Consider the following 15,623-nt stretch of genomic DNA (forward strand, 5'->3'; position numbering starts at 1 on the left):
TGTCTCTTTGTGGTTGTTTTGCATTTAGTCTTTTTGTGTCTCTTTGTAGTTATTTTGGTCTCTTTGAAGTCATTTGAGTCTTTTTGTCATGTTTTTGCATCTTTTCATAGCCGTTTTGAGTGTCTTTGCATTGTCTCTTTGTCGCTCTTTTTGCATCTCTTTGTCGTCATTTTATATTTCTTTGTGTTCATTTTGAGTACGAGTCTCTTTGACTGAGTGCCCGTTCGGCCCGCTCAGTAGTCCATCCATGCCTGCTAGTATTCATGCACAGTAGACAGATCCAGAGGCAGCCGTGTTGCTGACTGTGTTTTGTGGCTGCAGGGGATCCTGGGTTCAGGCTTGGCTCTGAAGGTCCAGGAGCAGCACAGACAGAAGCACTTTGAGAAGCGCAGACATCCAGCCGCTGGGCTCATCCAGGTGAGACCTGACATCAGCTGTTTGTGCATCTCACTGAATCACAGTCAAGATCAAAAAAGGTCACAACTGTTTAACTGTGACATTATTTCCTGTTTCACTCAAGTCTGCCTGGCGATATTATTCCACCAATCCAATCAGGGACGACCTCATCGCCACGTGGAGATTTTATGAAACCATCATCTCTCTCCCCTGTTTCAGGTAAGTAACGCCACATTTCAAGTTAATATAAGGCCGCACTATGTGAACCAAATCGTACAGTTGGAGAGATATTTAATGTCTTACTGAAAGGGTGATATCAGTAATATATGTCTCTTCAGCAGCCTCGTATGGAGGGAACGTTCCCAGCAAATACTCAGAGCCGGTCTGACTCTACGTGTTTAGCTGTTGAGCAATGATTGGCTCCTTGTTCATTGCCGCTTTAGCATCTTTAAGGCCTTGTTCTACACACCAAGTGGTTAAATATACATAAATAAGCAATATATGTCATATTAATATTTATAATTCAGGACAAAAGTACAAAAGAATTCATGTAACTTTTTACCTCAAAGAGATAAAAGTCATTTGAAGCGTGTTTAAAGTTGTAGAGGAAGATATTTCAGCTCTTCTGTGTTCTCAGCTGTTAACTTGTAAACGTGTCTTTCTCTCTCTATCCACAGGAAGGATCACCTGGAGGCCATAGCGAGGTGGGTGACTGTTGTTTCTTCTATACTGTAAATCACACAGAGGGTCTTTAATTAGCCCCGTACAGTACACGCTGGAAAGACTAATGAAGGCGTCCCAGAATAACCCCGTCCACTTTTAAATAGCTTCCTGTAATAATTCACAAGTCAAATAATTCTCCGATCTAATCTGTTAAATATGTGAACGGTGACATTTATCTCCCACTCGACCCGCTCTGTAACAGCCCTGCCGTCCACATCAGCTGCTCTGATGACATTTAGGCAGAGAGATGCTTTTAGGAAGCTATTAGTGAGACGTTAGTTATGTTTCATTCATGAACGACGGTTTAGATCGAGTAATCAGTGCCTGAGACGAGGTCTTTAGGTTTGATGATGTCCTTTTCCTTCATCATGTGGAGCGACATTAATGAGTCTCTGCCGTCACAACCTGTCCAGTGAAATCTCACTGAGGTTTGATTTGTGAAATAAATGTCCCTCATCTTCATGAGCCGCTGACATGCTGTCTTGAGTCTATCGCAGGAATCAATCCGCAGTCCTTTCTGCTGACCTCGGTGTAACGACGTGTCTGCACATCTGCCTCCATATTTCACAGCGTTAGCAGACGTTCTTCCATCAGGACACACGTTGTTATTTGGGGTTGTGGGGATCAAAGCTGTGACCTGAGAGTTAAAACAAAACACTCTTTCTGCTGCTGTGTACTACTACTACTACTATCTTTTGTGAAAAGCTGAGATGATACCAGCGTTATCATGGAAACATGAAAATATAAAAGACCTTTTCAGATGTACGTACATTGTAAATCAAGATCATAGTCAGTGTTCCATAACCTGAAATGGAAAGAGGACAAACGTCCCCGTCCAGGTGCAGGCTGATCAGCTGATCAACATGAAGCCGTTTGCATACAGTGTCTCTCTCCGTTCTGCTCCGACGCCTCGCTGCCTCCACTGAGCCGCCGTGTTCAACATGCTGGATTAAGTTACTGCTGCTGAAAGCTTCAGAGCAGCAACAACAGGAGCCCTGATACACCGGCTGATGGGGGGGGGGGGGGGGAGGCACTAGTGTTTGTTGTGGAGGCTGAACTTAAAGGGTCAGTTCAACGAGGAAAAAGCTTGTGGTCTCAGTCCAAGCACATTGTTTTGGTTTCATTTGTCATAGTTCTTGTGCAATGGTGGGAAATGTGATGTGGATTGTGAGGAAAACATTGACAGTTAATCTTGAGGCATGGTGCATACATTTCTGAATTACCACAGCTGCTAGACAATATATTAACAACATATAGATACCATTGAACTGTTAAGCAGTTCAATGGTATCTAGACAGAAAAGACAGAAAAGACGAAGAGATGAAGAGGTAGAAGAGGTAGAAGTTGGGAAAGAAAGTGAGGGAAACAAAAAGGAAGCAAAAAGGAAGGGACAACGGTGTAGATACAGTAAAGTATGGAGAGAGGGAGAAACAGAAAGTAAAGACAGAGACGGAACAGAGTTGTAACTCCCTCGTAGGATCAGCGGCTGGGAAATTAGCAGTCTGACATTATCTTGTTGCTCTGAGCGAAGAGGTGGACGACGGCCAGAAACTACAACAGAGCTGCCAGCTCCAACAAGAGGGCGATGAGCCACTTACTGTGTGTGTGTGTGTGTGTGTGTGTGTGTGTGTGTGTGTGTTTCACTGCACTGAACGATAAGAGAGCTTTTATCTGAGTTATCCAGTGCTTTTGTGTGGTCTACTCAACACAGCACTGAGAGAAAGTTATATCCCATCTGAGAGTGAATGTTGACGTTTCAGCCCTTTGGAGTGAGGACGTGTGTTACCAAAGTTAGTTCAGTCGGCCCTCCTTTCCTCTCAGAGTTGGCTTAGGACCTTTACATCTTTACAGTGCAGAAGTTACCAGAACTAGAAAAGTGCACTCAGTAGAGGGCAGATCTGCACTAGTTGTGTGACCACTGCTGCACCACTGCTTCATTCAAACTCAAAATAAGCAGTTATGTAACGTTATACAAGCAATGGGCTCAGTCGTCGTATAATACACTCAAGCTGAGTGACGGTGAGGTACTCAGCAGTGTGTACTAGTAGCTCTGTTAGCTGTTAAACACGCCATCCAAAACAATAAAAGTGAGCCGCAGATCGGCCGAGAGGTACTCAGTAATGTATGTGCTGGTAGTTCTGTTAGCTGTTAGCTGTTAGCCAAACACATAAAATAACTAGCTTTGTTAATTACCCCCCTCCAAATATCCTGTATATATTTTAAGTGAATCAAACCACTTGGCAGTGCAACGGAGGCCCACCAGATGGCGCTCTGGTGCTCCCGGCCCAGTTGTTCAGAATCATCTGTAGAACCTGATGGTTTGTCTCTAACGTGTCTGATGGTCTCATGGTCCCCAGATGTTGACACAACTCAGCATCTAACTTGGTGAAAACAATTCTATCATAACAGTTTGAAACGATTGGGAAAAAAACGACGAAAGTGGACTAAAGTGGATTTATCTCTTAATATTGTCACAGCAGGTTCGTTGAGGTAAAGTGAACCAACATGTAGGTGTGGGTCTTGGGACGGCGGAGCTGTGGGAGAGAAGGAGCATTATTCTTCCCTGTTGTGAGCTGCGGGATAATCACATGTCATTTTCTTTCTCTTTATTTGGTGGAGAAGCAGTCAGAAAGAGATTCTCTCTTCCTTTAAACCTTCCTATTCTGCAGCCTCTCAGCACCGTAATCTGCTGTCCCTATTCTGCCCCGAGGCCACAAAGAGGCTCATATTGTGTGTCTGCTGTGGGAGCAAAGTCGCTGAGAATGCTTCACGTTTCAGAGGCCCCGTTCAGGCTGTTGTCAGCTCCGGTTACCCCGCCTCTCTGCCTCTTCCAAGGCACACAGGAGTCTTATTTTACCCAGGGAGCTCTGGTCTTTGTGCTGCCAAATATTGTCAGCTATTGGACGATAAAGGAGACCGGTACCTCGCAGCACTCTGAGGCTTCCTCATGCCAGGAGAACATCATTGTTACGTTGAGGCAGTAGACCATGACGACTTTAACTCCTCTGTGAGAGGAAATTAAGATTCAAGGAAAGACTAGAGAGGCTAGAAAGACTAGAAGAGGCATATTCCTTTAGAAGATGCTGGTGTTATTTGGTTCTTCTTCAGAATGCGAGAACACAAATATGCCCCTAGAAAGTGTAGGAAGACCCACAACCCAGTGTGCATGTCCAACAGGCTGAGATCTGGTACATTTACTTTGGATCTCATAACTAATGTCATAACTACATGTGAAGATAGTCCCTAAAAAGCTGCTCAAAACCTTAGAAGCCTAAATAACTTGTTGGATGGTTGTAGATGAAACCCTTGGAATAAAATAATGTTCTGGGTAGAACCCCCTGGCCGGGTACTTATTTTAAGAACCGTAGAAGGTGGAAAGGTTTCAGATAAAACCTCTCAAAGGACATTCTGGGGAGAAACCTTCACAGAAGGTTCTTTATAACCCTTTATGTTGGGTACTCGGTAGAACACTCTGAATGTGTTCCAGGTGGAAACTTTACAAAAGGCCAAAGAACCCGATATGCTTCTAGTTAGCATCTTTATTTCCAAGAGTGTAAACGTGGTTTAACCTGCATCTGTCACACTTCTGACATCATCTCAAAGATCTTCAGCTGTGAGAAACATGACAGCAGCTAACAGAATGATTCTACTTGTATCACCTAAAGTGGGTTGAAACAAACAAGCAAACATGGATGAACTGTCTGTAATTTCTCCTCTGTAGAGATGCTTTGAAGCCTGGACTCGTATGGACTAATAACAATCATTCTCAACAAGACACACGTGAAACGAAATTATTTTACCAGACTGTATCTCTTCTCCCCTTTTTTGTCCCATTTCAGCCAAAAACTGAGTTTACTCGAGCGTGTTCGCCTTCCCAACGCGCGGACATCTGTTGGGACGGGCAAGAGGCTCACGGGTCACACCGACTCCATTGAGGAAAGTCCCTCCAAGGAGCCGAAACCTGCCGGCTTCAGTAACCGCGAACGTTTCCGCACCGCCTTCCGCATGAAGGCCACACTCCGCCAGAGCTCCGAAGGTATCAAATAAATGGCACGACCAGCGTTGGTAGAAAGTTGGAGTTCGGTTGAATAGAGTTAGGTCGTTTAGGTCATCATCATATTAACTGTCTATGGATATGCGTCTGTGTGTTTTCTCTTCGTCAGATGGCGGAGCCCTGGCAGAAACAGCCTCAGAGGAGCGGGGCTTCCCCCCAGACATCCTCATGGAGGAGATGATCCCCACACTGAAACTGGTCATCAGGGCAGTGAGGTCAGGAGCTTTAAATGTGCATTGCATGACGGTCTGTCCTCCAGTAAAGTCCCAGTGAAACAGCATTTAGAGCTTTTTCTCTGTCCATGAATCCTTGATCGTTTGAAAAATGTAAAGTGATATTATTTTCTCACTCTTCTCACTCTTGCTTACTGTGTGCTGGTAAATCTATAGGCCACACCGTTGACATAATGCAGGAATTCAATCTGGTGTGAGGGCCTGTGAGATGAGTGATTAACCCTGTGAAAGTGCTGCTTCCTTCTACACTATTATTTTGGGGCTGAATGGGTCTGAATGGGATGCTCAGAGCTGGCGGGGTTTCAGTTTCACGACCCAAGACTGCCAAACACTGAAGCCCCTGCAGCCGCCGCCGACTCTGGGAAGAGTCGTGTTCAAGTCAGCTCAAAGTGGGACAAAAGAGGGAGCTCAATGGGTGGCAGGGTGGGCTCAAGGTGGGAGATGACTTCAACGAACTGAAAGATGTTGGGTTTGATCCAACGTACATTCAACAAGCATTGTGTTCCTGGGCCTTGATCCCAGGTACAAGTATGTAAAGTGTGAAATAGACTCTGGTTGACAAATGTCAGATAGAGGGGCGATCTTGCTGGTTTAACAAAGATAGATTTTGCCGCCCATTGAAACGGTTTGGCAGCTCAGCGTGAGGTGGCGGTCAGCTGCTCCAGATCTGAGACCAGGTTGCCCCAAGTGAATGAGTTTGTGTGTCTTGTTCATTGTAAGAGAGCACGAGATCGTCTGTGCTTCATCAGCAGCAATTACTGGCTTTGTACCGGCCTGTTGTGGTGGAGCTGAGGAGGAAGGCAATGCTCTCGTTTCAACCCTCAAGAGCTTTGGGTCATCACCGAAAGAATGAGATCGTAGATCGAAGGGTGGTTGGGTTCACCCAGAGACCGGGTGAGAAGCTTAGACATCCAGAAGGACCAGAGTGATCAAAATCAAAGTCTTTATGAGCAGCTGCCCCTTCGTTTAGCAATGAACGTAGGTGGATTGTGAGACAATGGGCCCCTGGGCAAAGACATGCAAAATACCCCACCACCTCTCCTACACAGGAGCCAGACACAAAGACTTTAGAGTCATAACGCCTCTTTTTGTTTTCTCTTTGTAGTTGTTTTGGTCATTTTGTCATTATTTTTAGTCTGTTGTTGTTTTGCTAATTTTGTGGGTTTTTTGCATCTCTTTGTAGTCATTTTATGTATCTTTGTGATTATTTATTTTCATAGTCGTAGCAAGTCTCCGTCTCTCGTTGCAGCTGTTTTGCATCTCTTTGTAGTTGTTTTGTGTCTCTTTGTTGTCATTTTGAGTCTCTTCCTGGTCGGTACGTGTCTCTTCAAATTACATTTTGCAAGGGAAGGCCAGGAGCCACCGGACACTGTGGGCCCCTGGACCTGAACCCGGTCTAGGCCCGTTCAGTAATCCTCCCATGGACAGGAACCAGTGGAGTTGGTTTGGCCCCTGATTAGAATGGGTCCTAGTTAAGTTTAAAGGTTTTCTGAGCACTCAGAACAGGGAACGTGGAGGGGCGGTGACCCAGGTCTCACAGTTTGTTTGAATATGTAGTATCACAGAGAGAGTGCCATTGCTTTCCAAGTTTGATAAACATTTCTATATCCAAACTGTTGATTTGAAACTCTTTGTCTCACAGGATCATGCAATTCCTCTTGAACAAGAAGCGGTTTAAGGAAACTCTGAGGCCTTACGATGTCAAAGACGTGATCGAGCAGTACTCTGCTGGACACCTGGACATGCTCTGTAGAATCAAATACCTCCAGACAAGGTCAGCAGCTGCTCTGTTTGAGTGAAGCAGATATCTCCTCTTCCTCGAGCTCATCCTGTTTCTCTTCCTTTAAGGATCGACATGATTCTGGCCCCTGGACCCCCCCTCACCCCCAAACAAAAGAAAACTCCGAAAACGCCCTTTACCTACCCGTCCAATCAGTCGCCCAGGTACAGTCACTCAAGCATTAGTAGACAACACCATTTTATAAGAATATATTGTAATATTAGACTCATGAAGAAAGTGACTAACTCTACGTTTATATTTACTTTACTGTACTTTATGTACTGTATAAAGCCTAGTATATGTTTTCATTGCAATGTCGCATATAACAATAAATTGTTCTTGGTTGCATCTCGGTCGTGTTTCTCTTATCGTGTCGTACATTAGACTTTGTGTCTGTAAAGAGTTCCAACCAGAAGTGACACTGTATTTCTAAGGCAGTGGCTTTGTGCGGGTGACTTTGTCTGAACAAATGTCTGTGCAGTCCACGTCTACTCAGTGTCCCTGTGTTCCAGACAGGAGTCCTACCTCGCCAAAGCCGCCTCCATTCCAGACGTTGAAGACCTAAGCATGATGGGAAGATTTGTCCGGGTGGAGCGACAGGTGAGGAATGTGAACCGCGACGCACGTCGTGAGATACATACTAGAGTTTCTAACACTGAACCAACAAAGAACTGTAGGAATATCAGCTTAGTCAGATTCAGATGCAGGTCTTGGGTACCACATGTTGCGGCAGTAGAACTCGGTCACACCAGTGTTTATATCAGCAGCATTTCAAACAAATAAAAGTATTCTCTTCAACAGAACCACGACCGGTTGGTTTGATCACAAAGTACTTTCTTGTAGATTTAAACTTTAACACACAAATTTCGACCAATTGCAAATTTGACAGTGCTGACCTACAGAGTGCTGCAGGAATGAGTCTGAAACACAGCGATGAGTCAGCAGTTCTGCACTTTCTGTTCCCTGGTCTCAAAGTCAAAGTGTTCTGTGAATGTGTTCTTGGTTAGATGTCTGAAAGAAGGTCAAGCTGAGGAGAACGTTTTGTTCTACGATATAAAATAGGTCAGTAAATACTTTTATGAATGAGTGAATTTAGAAGCTTTTACGTGTCTTAAGAAAGAGTGTAAATGAGACGAGCAAACGTCCTCACCAGAACACGAGTCCTCCTGTAGCTAAGTGGAGGAGACGTGACGTCATGAGTTCCATTTCCAGCTAGTCCTCAACTTAAATGATTAACTTCTCCTCAATTAATTCACCGTAGTCTGAAAGAAAAGATATCTGCCAGCTGTGATTGGTTGTTCCTCGTCACTTGGGAACTTCTCTCCTTCCGCTCGTCTACATTGACAACAATGGATTTGAGGGCGCAAAGAAACCGCAACATGTGGACACCTGTAGGAACCGGTTTTCTTAAAAACTGTCAATCATCTGGTGTAATGTGTCTCCGTCTCAGGTGGAGGATATGGAGAAGAAGTTGGACTTCCTGGTGGACATGCACATCCAGCACACTGAGCACCTGCAGGTGGACTCTGCCGGCGCCGCCCACATGACCCTGGAGACCTGCAACCCGACGGGAAACGGTGAGATCCGGCGGGTTTTCTTCAACTACGCCGAGGCGTTTCCACACATGTCGTACCAGACGCCTGTCAGCAAGGTGAATCCGTACTGTGGCAGAGGACGGGGGGCCGGAGAGGGGACCGGGTTGGCTGGAAGCCACGTTCCTCCGCACCATCAACCTCCGCCGTCACACCTCCACCAACACCAGCCTCCCGCTGCCATCCCCACCTACGCCGAGCGTCCCACAGTGTTGCCCATCAGCTCCCTGCAGGACTCGTCGGCGGGGTCGGGCAGGACCACAGGGGGGCGGGGGGCCGACTCGCCGCTCTCCATGCTGTCGGTGAACCACGAGGAGCTGGAGCGCTCGCTGAGCGGGTTCAGCATCTCTGGGGAGCGGGAGGAAGTGGGGGACTTGTCGACGGGGGCCGCGTTGGCAACCGGAGACGCTAGCTGGCCGAGACCCAGACCGAGCTACCTAGCGGAGGGGGAGACGGACACGGACACGGACCCCTTCACGCCCAGTGGGGGGCCCCTGCCTCTCTCCTCCACCGGGGAGGGGTTCGGTGACGCTGTGTGGAACACGCCACCCTGAGAGGTGTTTGCGTTACCGCACCGAAATCCGCAACACTTAAGTTAAGACCCTGAATCCAACCCATGCCTCTAAACCCAAATCAGCTTGGGTCAAAAGCCACACCTCTGGACCCAACCATGCGGGGGGGGGTCGAATCCGCCTTGATGCTGCGAGGTCGTCGACCTTCAGAGGCTGATCTCCTCCACCGACCGCCGTCCAGACAGAGAGCCATGGCATCAAGACTGCCCAGAAACATAAATCCAATAAACAGACAGTTTGTAAAGTGAGACTCTGTACAGCGCACTCGAACATCAATATACATACTCTATACACCCAAAAGCTTTATCGCTGCAAAGCCAACCGCACTGCATGTAACGCATGCGATGTTTAGTGTAGACACTGCAAAGTTCAGGATATCAGGAAACGGAGGAAGTGATTGAATGGATACTTATACTTGCTATGCCATTTTGTAACACTTATTTTTTTATATGAATACATTTTCATGGTTTTTTGCATGGTTTGCATGATAATGCAGCATTCTAGGGGTGACGGTAGGACGGACGACAATGGAACCAAAAGTCTCCTGTCTCTGTGTTTTGTGTGTTTGATGGGTGTGTGTGTGTGTGTGTGTGTGTGTGCGTGTGTGCGTGTGTGTGTGTGTGTGTGAGAGAGAGAGAAGAAGGACATGTGGGACAAAGACAGTGGTTGGGTGCCGTTGTTTGCTTTTCTCTCGTCAGCTGTAAACCCTGACTGAGGATCTCTGATCCCGTCTCTTTGCTTCACACACTGTGCTCTTGAGTTGTATGTCACCAACTGTCTGCACACAAACCTTCTGGTGGGAAAAAACAGAGAATTGGACAGAATTTGAAACACTAAATCTCTGCTGCTTTTGTTGGCACATGAATTCAGGGATATGAACCTGTACGTCTTTAGTTTAGCGTCTTCATCACTCCTGAAGGATTCTACCTGACGATCAAAGGATTTATACTATCGGAGCCAAGTAGTGGCTGGAGTTCCTCACACGATCAGGAACTAGACATAGAAGAAAACGTTTAAAATGAAATGATCTCACATATCGTGTCACAGTGCTCCATGTGTTAAACTCGCACCTCAATAGAAAAATACGCCCACAACAAAAAACCTGCATTTGAATATTTGATTAAAACAAGAACAACTCAGAACAACTAGAATTGATGAAACATGAATACTGCAAAGAGAATGCATGATGAAACCAAAGCCTTGGAGTCATCAGAAGTTATTGTTACGAGGTTTTTAAATACGAGGACAAAGGAGCAGAAATAAACAAGATCTAGAGATCAAAGATCAAAGATTTATTCTGCAAAGATACAATACACTCTGTATATTAGCTGAAACAGTCAAATGTACTCTCAACGTCTTCTAGTTGTTTTTTAAACAAATCTGATATTTTCTTAAAAACTATTTTCTAAATTCTGCACAGATCTGTTTTTTTCTCTCTATTAAATCTCAACCACATGTCTGCGTACTCCTCCTGACCTGAGGCGTGTCCAACACTCAAACTATAATGTTTAAAGCTCTGTCTGCACTGGATGATTATTACCTCCAGAGATATTTAATGACAGTCGAGTTCATCTGTGTTTTTAATCCACAACCTGTTTCAAATCTGCCAAAATACAAATTCTGGACTTTTTATTTCTGTGCAGGAAATTCAGAAAACTGCGATGAAAAAGACGTTGAGTATTTATGTTTTGCTCATTTACGGTGTATAATCCTCTGATTTGAAGAAGGAATCCCTCCAGCTAGTTTTAGTCCTGATGCAGTTAAAAGAACATTTACCCACAAACATGAGACGTCTGCAATAAATGTGTCCTTGAGTGTTTGTCACGCTCAACATCAGCGACAGACGCCCAGAAATCTGTTAGAAATGTACAATTTTGGCAGAAAAGCTTTTCACTAAAGTGAATTTACTTTCTCTAAAATCTAAAAACACATCTTTATATATGGAACTTCATAACATGCTAAATGTATTATCAACAAACACAAAGTACTGCATCGCGCTGCGAGTTATTCCATCGTCCAGTTCTGAACACAAACTCAGCAACTACACCACACCCTGCAAACACCGGGGGGGGGGGGCACGTAGAAACTCTGAAGAGGTTTCTGACGGTTCAGACTTTGAGACGAGTCTGAGCACCACTTGCTGCAACAAAAAAAACCTTTACAGGAGATCACATATAGGCCTGAAACAGCATTTATACTTTAGATTTAGGGCCACCGTGATACCGAATGTAATATCTGACAACCACCTATATCTATAGCATGTTAAAGCACCTTCAGGGTCAGGGCAGCGCTGGTGAGGGGCTTCAGGGTCAGGGCAGTGCTGGTGAGGGGCTTCAGGGTCAGGGCAGCGCTGGTGAGGGGCTTCAGGGTCAGGGCAGTGCTGGTGAGGGGCTTCAGGGTCAGGGCAGCGCTGATGAGGGGCTTCAGGGTCAGGGCAGCGCTGATGAGGGGCTTCAGGGTCAGGGCAGCGCTGGTGAGGGGCTTCAGGGTCAGGGCAGCGCTGATGAGGGGCTTCAGGGTCAGGGCAGCGCTGGTGAGGGGCTTCAGGGTCAGGGGAGCGCTGATGAGGGGCTTCAGGGTCAGGGCAGCGCTGATGAGGGGCTTCAGGGTCAGGGCAGCGCTGATGAGGGGCTTCAGGGTCAGGGCAGCGCTGATGAGGGGCTTCCTCGCCGGGCTTGGAGCAGCTTCAACTGCTTCGATGCTTTTCTGTTCGCTGCTCGTCTGCTGTTGGTGGAGTTCTTGTAATTCATTTGTTTGAGTTAAAGCAGAAGTTTGCAACAGTGAGTCAAACGTTAACAACAGACAGCTTTCTGATTTTCGGCTCAATACAGACAAATAGAAGGAGTCACAGACGAAACAATACTTTTATAGAAAATCAGTGTTTCTAGACCAGAAAACTATAAAAGGACAAAACAATGTTTACTTCTCAAAGATGATTTTATGTTCTTCCTCCGTTTTAATGTTGAATGAACTGGAATATTAATCTGAAAGAGGAAGACAAGAATCCACCAGCTGCTTGTTTTCTCTTCTTTTAATTATTCTATTTGTATTTTTGTTCATTTCATCAAACTTACATTTTTTAACTTCAAAATATCCTTCTTTTTATTGACTTCTTATGTTTTAATAATAATACTGAACAGTTTGCTTGACATTACAGTCATTTACTGTTTTTTACTCAAAGTATTTCTGTATCTGTTATTCATACAATAATTTAAATGAATTCAACACTTTTAACAACACAGTCCATGACTACACATTAATATTTGGGTGTTATGTGTAAATCTCAAAATATGCAAATAAATTGCCAAAATATTATTTCTGTTGTGCAAATATACGACGAAGAGGTTAAGAGGTTAAGAGCGAGGTCATTTCACCAAAGTCAGCCAACATCAATGTGCTTATAACGTGTCCTGGTTTATTAAAAAAAATGTGAAGATGGCTTCTACAACAACAGACAATACAGAGAAGTTTGATAAATATCTAAATTTAATAAAACAAACTCACGTGACTCTTACCTGACAAACTCCGCCCGCCTGGCGCTCCAAGCAGCTTAAAACAAGCACTACTGTCGCTCTGCAGCTCAGACTGAAGCCTGGCGTGGACACAGGTCTACAGTCTGTGAAATGAAGGTGAACCAAACACTTAATATCATTATTAATTATCTATTTATCTTATTGTATTACAGTCGATATAACTTCTGCTACTGAAGCCCGTTCGAATATATATATATTCTAAAAATGAATAATCTTGCAATGCGGACACAAATTGTCACGACATATAGAAACAAGATGGCGATATATCCCCGTAGACGTTCATTCATTGTGCCTCTGAAGCAAGAATCATCCCTGAGAACGACGACTCGTCATTCTGTATTTAGTGTTTCATCTCACCACGCTCCAAACACGCCACACAGGATTTATGAATGTGAACTCTGTTTACCTTCTGTTGTGATTCGTCCTCTTTATTTTGTATTCATTTGTATATTTTTTATTAAAGCAGCACACGGTGCACTCTTGCTTTTGTAAAATGCTGTTTTGTAGCTCATTCACTGACATTCAGACTCGACATGATTTCAGCTGCACAGACATGTAAGAAGGTTGTAACGTTTCACTTCTCGTCTTCTTTCTGTGTTCATGATGTCGGGCTGAACCGGTGTGTCCGTTTTGTTGAAGTTCATCGTCGTCGAGTGTTTTTGTTGCCTTTGCACATCGAGCTCCATTTACAGACGTTACGTTGCTTCCATTCAGACTTTAACTCGTATTGCTTCCTTTCTAAATTAACACAGTTAAAGAACATCACTGGAAACTACAGCAGCGTCGGCATGTTTCTGTTACATTTAACAAGCTAATATTTTGTGAATTGTTTTGAATAAATTGTCTCCAACACTCGAAGATGCACTGGAAACAACAAGTGATGCTAGCAAAGACAGCTGACAATAAAACACAAATATTTAGCAGATTATAATTTATTACTGACGTAAACCTGAAGCTTCTTCTCAGGAATTCAAAAGCTGTATTGATTCATTGGTGGACATATAAAAACAGCACAACATGGACTCGTTTTATCACCGACTCCTAAAATACTGTTTCTCTCATAACATGTGAAAACAACCTGAATTATGTTTTCAAATAACTAACTTATTTGATTTTCAAGAATCCCATTTACTGTTTGTTGGAGATTTCTTCCAATAATGGAAACTGAGTCGGGAAAATTTTTGGGGGAAGAAATGGAAAATGAGAATTCAAAAAAAAAAAAAATTTTAAGTGTGCACAAACCATTCACTCAATATTTGTAATGAAGTGCTAGCATTACTTGTTATAGTGTAAACATGATTCCAGTTTCAATTATTTTCCTGTCCTCGTGGGTTTTGTGAAAGAGATGACGTTTTGTGTTTTATGAACAAACATGGCTGACATCATACCGTATCATCGCTTTATGTTTGTGACCACGTGTTCCATTCTCCAGTGACGTCCTCACATCACACCTCTCCGCTAGAGGCAGAACAAAAGAATAAAGACACAATCATCATTAGATACCATTAGATCATCTGTGCTTCACTTAATATAGTGTTTGATCAAATGTGTGCTGAGAGACCACACACACACACACACACACACACACACACACAGATTCACTTCACGTCAGATGCCTGTGTGCACGAGACTAAACGGTTCTTGTAGCCGACGTTCACACTTTTTATCCTTCAGCAGCTTTCCGGCAGAAAATTATCTTCTGAATGTAGGAAGAAGCTCGAAAATGTTTCTTTTTCCCGCCCCTGTCTGGTGAAGCAACATGAAGCATGTTTGTGTTTAAAACGAGCATTTTCAACACATTTGTGCTCTTTCGTGTGTACTTCCATGTGTGTGCGTACACGTCGGTGATCTCTCTCAGCTCTCTGTGAGTGAACTCGTCTGTATGTGAAATCCATTCTGAAAGGAGCACTTTATGGCACCCGTGCAGTCAACAGGGCGATAGTGCTGGCTGTGATTATTCTGTTCAGTCTGGTTGTACTCATTGTAATCGCATACCAAGCAATGCACTGATCCACATTTTATAGACATCTTAACTGCTACAAATTATTTGTGCCTTGGCCTTTTACAGTACAGTTCTTTTTAACGTATTTATTTTATTTCTGCTCATGCTTTTCTTGCTACGGCTGTCGGAGTGCAGCACAAATCTTCTTGTAATAGCCGTGTTGAAGGCTGCATTTACACGGACACACACAGCCATCTGACATGTTTACATTTGACCAAACAGACAGGAGCTTTGTGACGTATGAAGTTTTCAGGTGTGTTTTGGTCTCTTTTTATGGAGCTAGGCTAGCTGCTTCCCCTAGCTTCCAGTCTTTGTGCTAAGCTAGGCTAAACGCGGCCTTGACCTATCGCTGCTCTGCACAAACTCATCTGACGCAGCATATTTCCAGAAAGGTTGGCATGTAGGCAGGCGGAAAGCAACAGTTCTGAAAAGAGAAGCTAATGTGGAAGTGACTTAAACTTGCATTCTCTCTAGTGTCCATCAGGGGGCGACTTCTTCTGGTTGTATAGAAGTCTATGAGAGAATGACCCGACGACAACCCTTCATAACTCTGTGAATCACAGTTTCTGTCTTCAGTCTTTCTTAAAAAGTGAAGCGCGTTCCTCAGGTTGGCTCTCCATATTAAGATAAATATAATAATATATAGCACTTCTTATGAATCATAACCCTTTCTGATTTGTTATCATTAAGAAGAAACTACAGCTATCATGTTAGCACAGCGGTGTGTTGAGCGTGTGC

General features: G+C 44.2%; 2 protein-coding genes across 2 annotated transcripts in view; both read left to right on the forward strand.

The window, feature by feature from the left end:
- kcnq3 (potassium voltage-gated channel, KQT-like subfamily, member 3) overlaps positions 1–13,244 on the forward strand; it is a 26,108-nt gene extending 12,864 nt beyond the window's left edge. The window contains exons 7-15 of the mRNA XM_031877177.1: positions 322–417; positions 521–615; positions 1,074–1,100; positions 4,959–5,155; positions 5,283–5,388; positions 7,049–7,180; positions 7,255–7,350; positions 7,699–7,786; positions 8,637–13,244. Coding sequence (XP_031733037.1) covers positions 322–417; positions 521–615; positions 1,074–1,100; positions 4,959–5,155; positions 5,283–5,388; positions 7,049–7,180; positions 7,255–7,350; positions 7,699–7,786; positions 8,637–9,332 — 1,533 coding nt within the window. The 3' untranslated portion in view covers positions 9,333–13,244. The remainder of the gene's footprint in view (positions 1–321; positions 418–520; positions 616–1,073; positions 1,101–4,958; positions 5,156–5,282; positions 5,389–7,048; positions 7,181–7,254; positions 7,351–7,698; positions 7,787–8,636) is intronic.
- LOC116399779 (ribosome-binding protein 1-like) lies at positions 11,588–14,609 on the forward strand. The gene is made up of 2 exons (XM_031877178.1): positions 11,588–11,643; positions 11,704–14,609. Exons 1-2 carry the CDS (start codon positions 11,610–11,612, stop codon positions 12,093–12,095), a joined length of 426 nt encoding a protein of 141 aa, XP_031733038.1. The 5' UTR covers positions 11,588–11,609; the 3' UTR covers positions 12,096–14,609.
- Positions 14,610–15,623: the final 1,014 nt, after the last annotated feature.

Source organism: Anarrhichthys ocellatus, unplaced genomic scaffold (assembly GCF_004355925.1).
Source record: "Anarrhichthys ocellatus isolate YVR2014 unplaced genomic scaffold, GSC_Weel_1.0 scaffold128, whole genome shotgun sequence".
NCBI classification, from domain to species: domain Eukaryota; kingdom Metazoa; phylum Chordata; class Actinopteri; order Perciformes; family Anarhichadidae; genus Anarrhichthys; species Anarrhichthys ocellatus.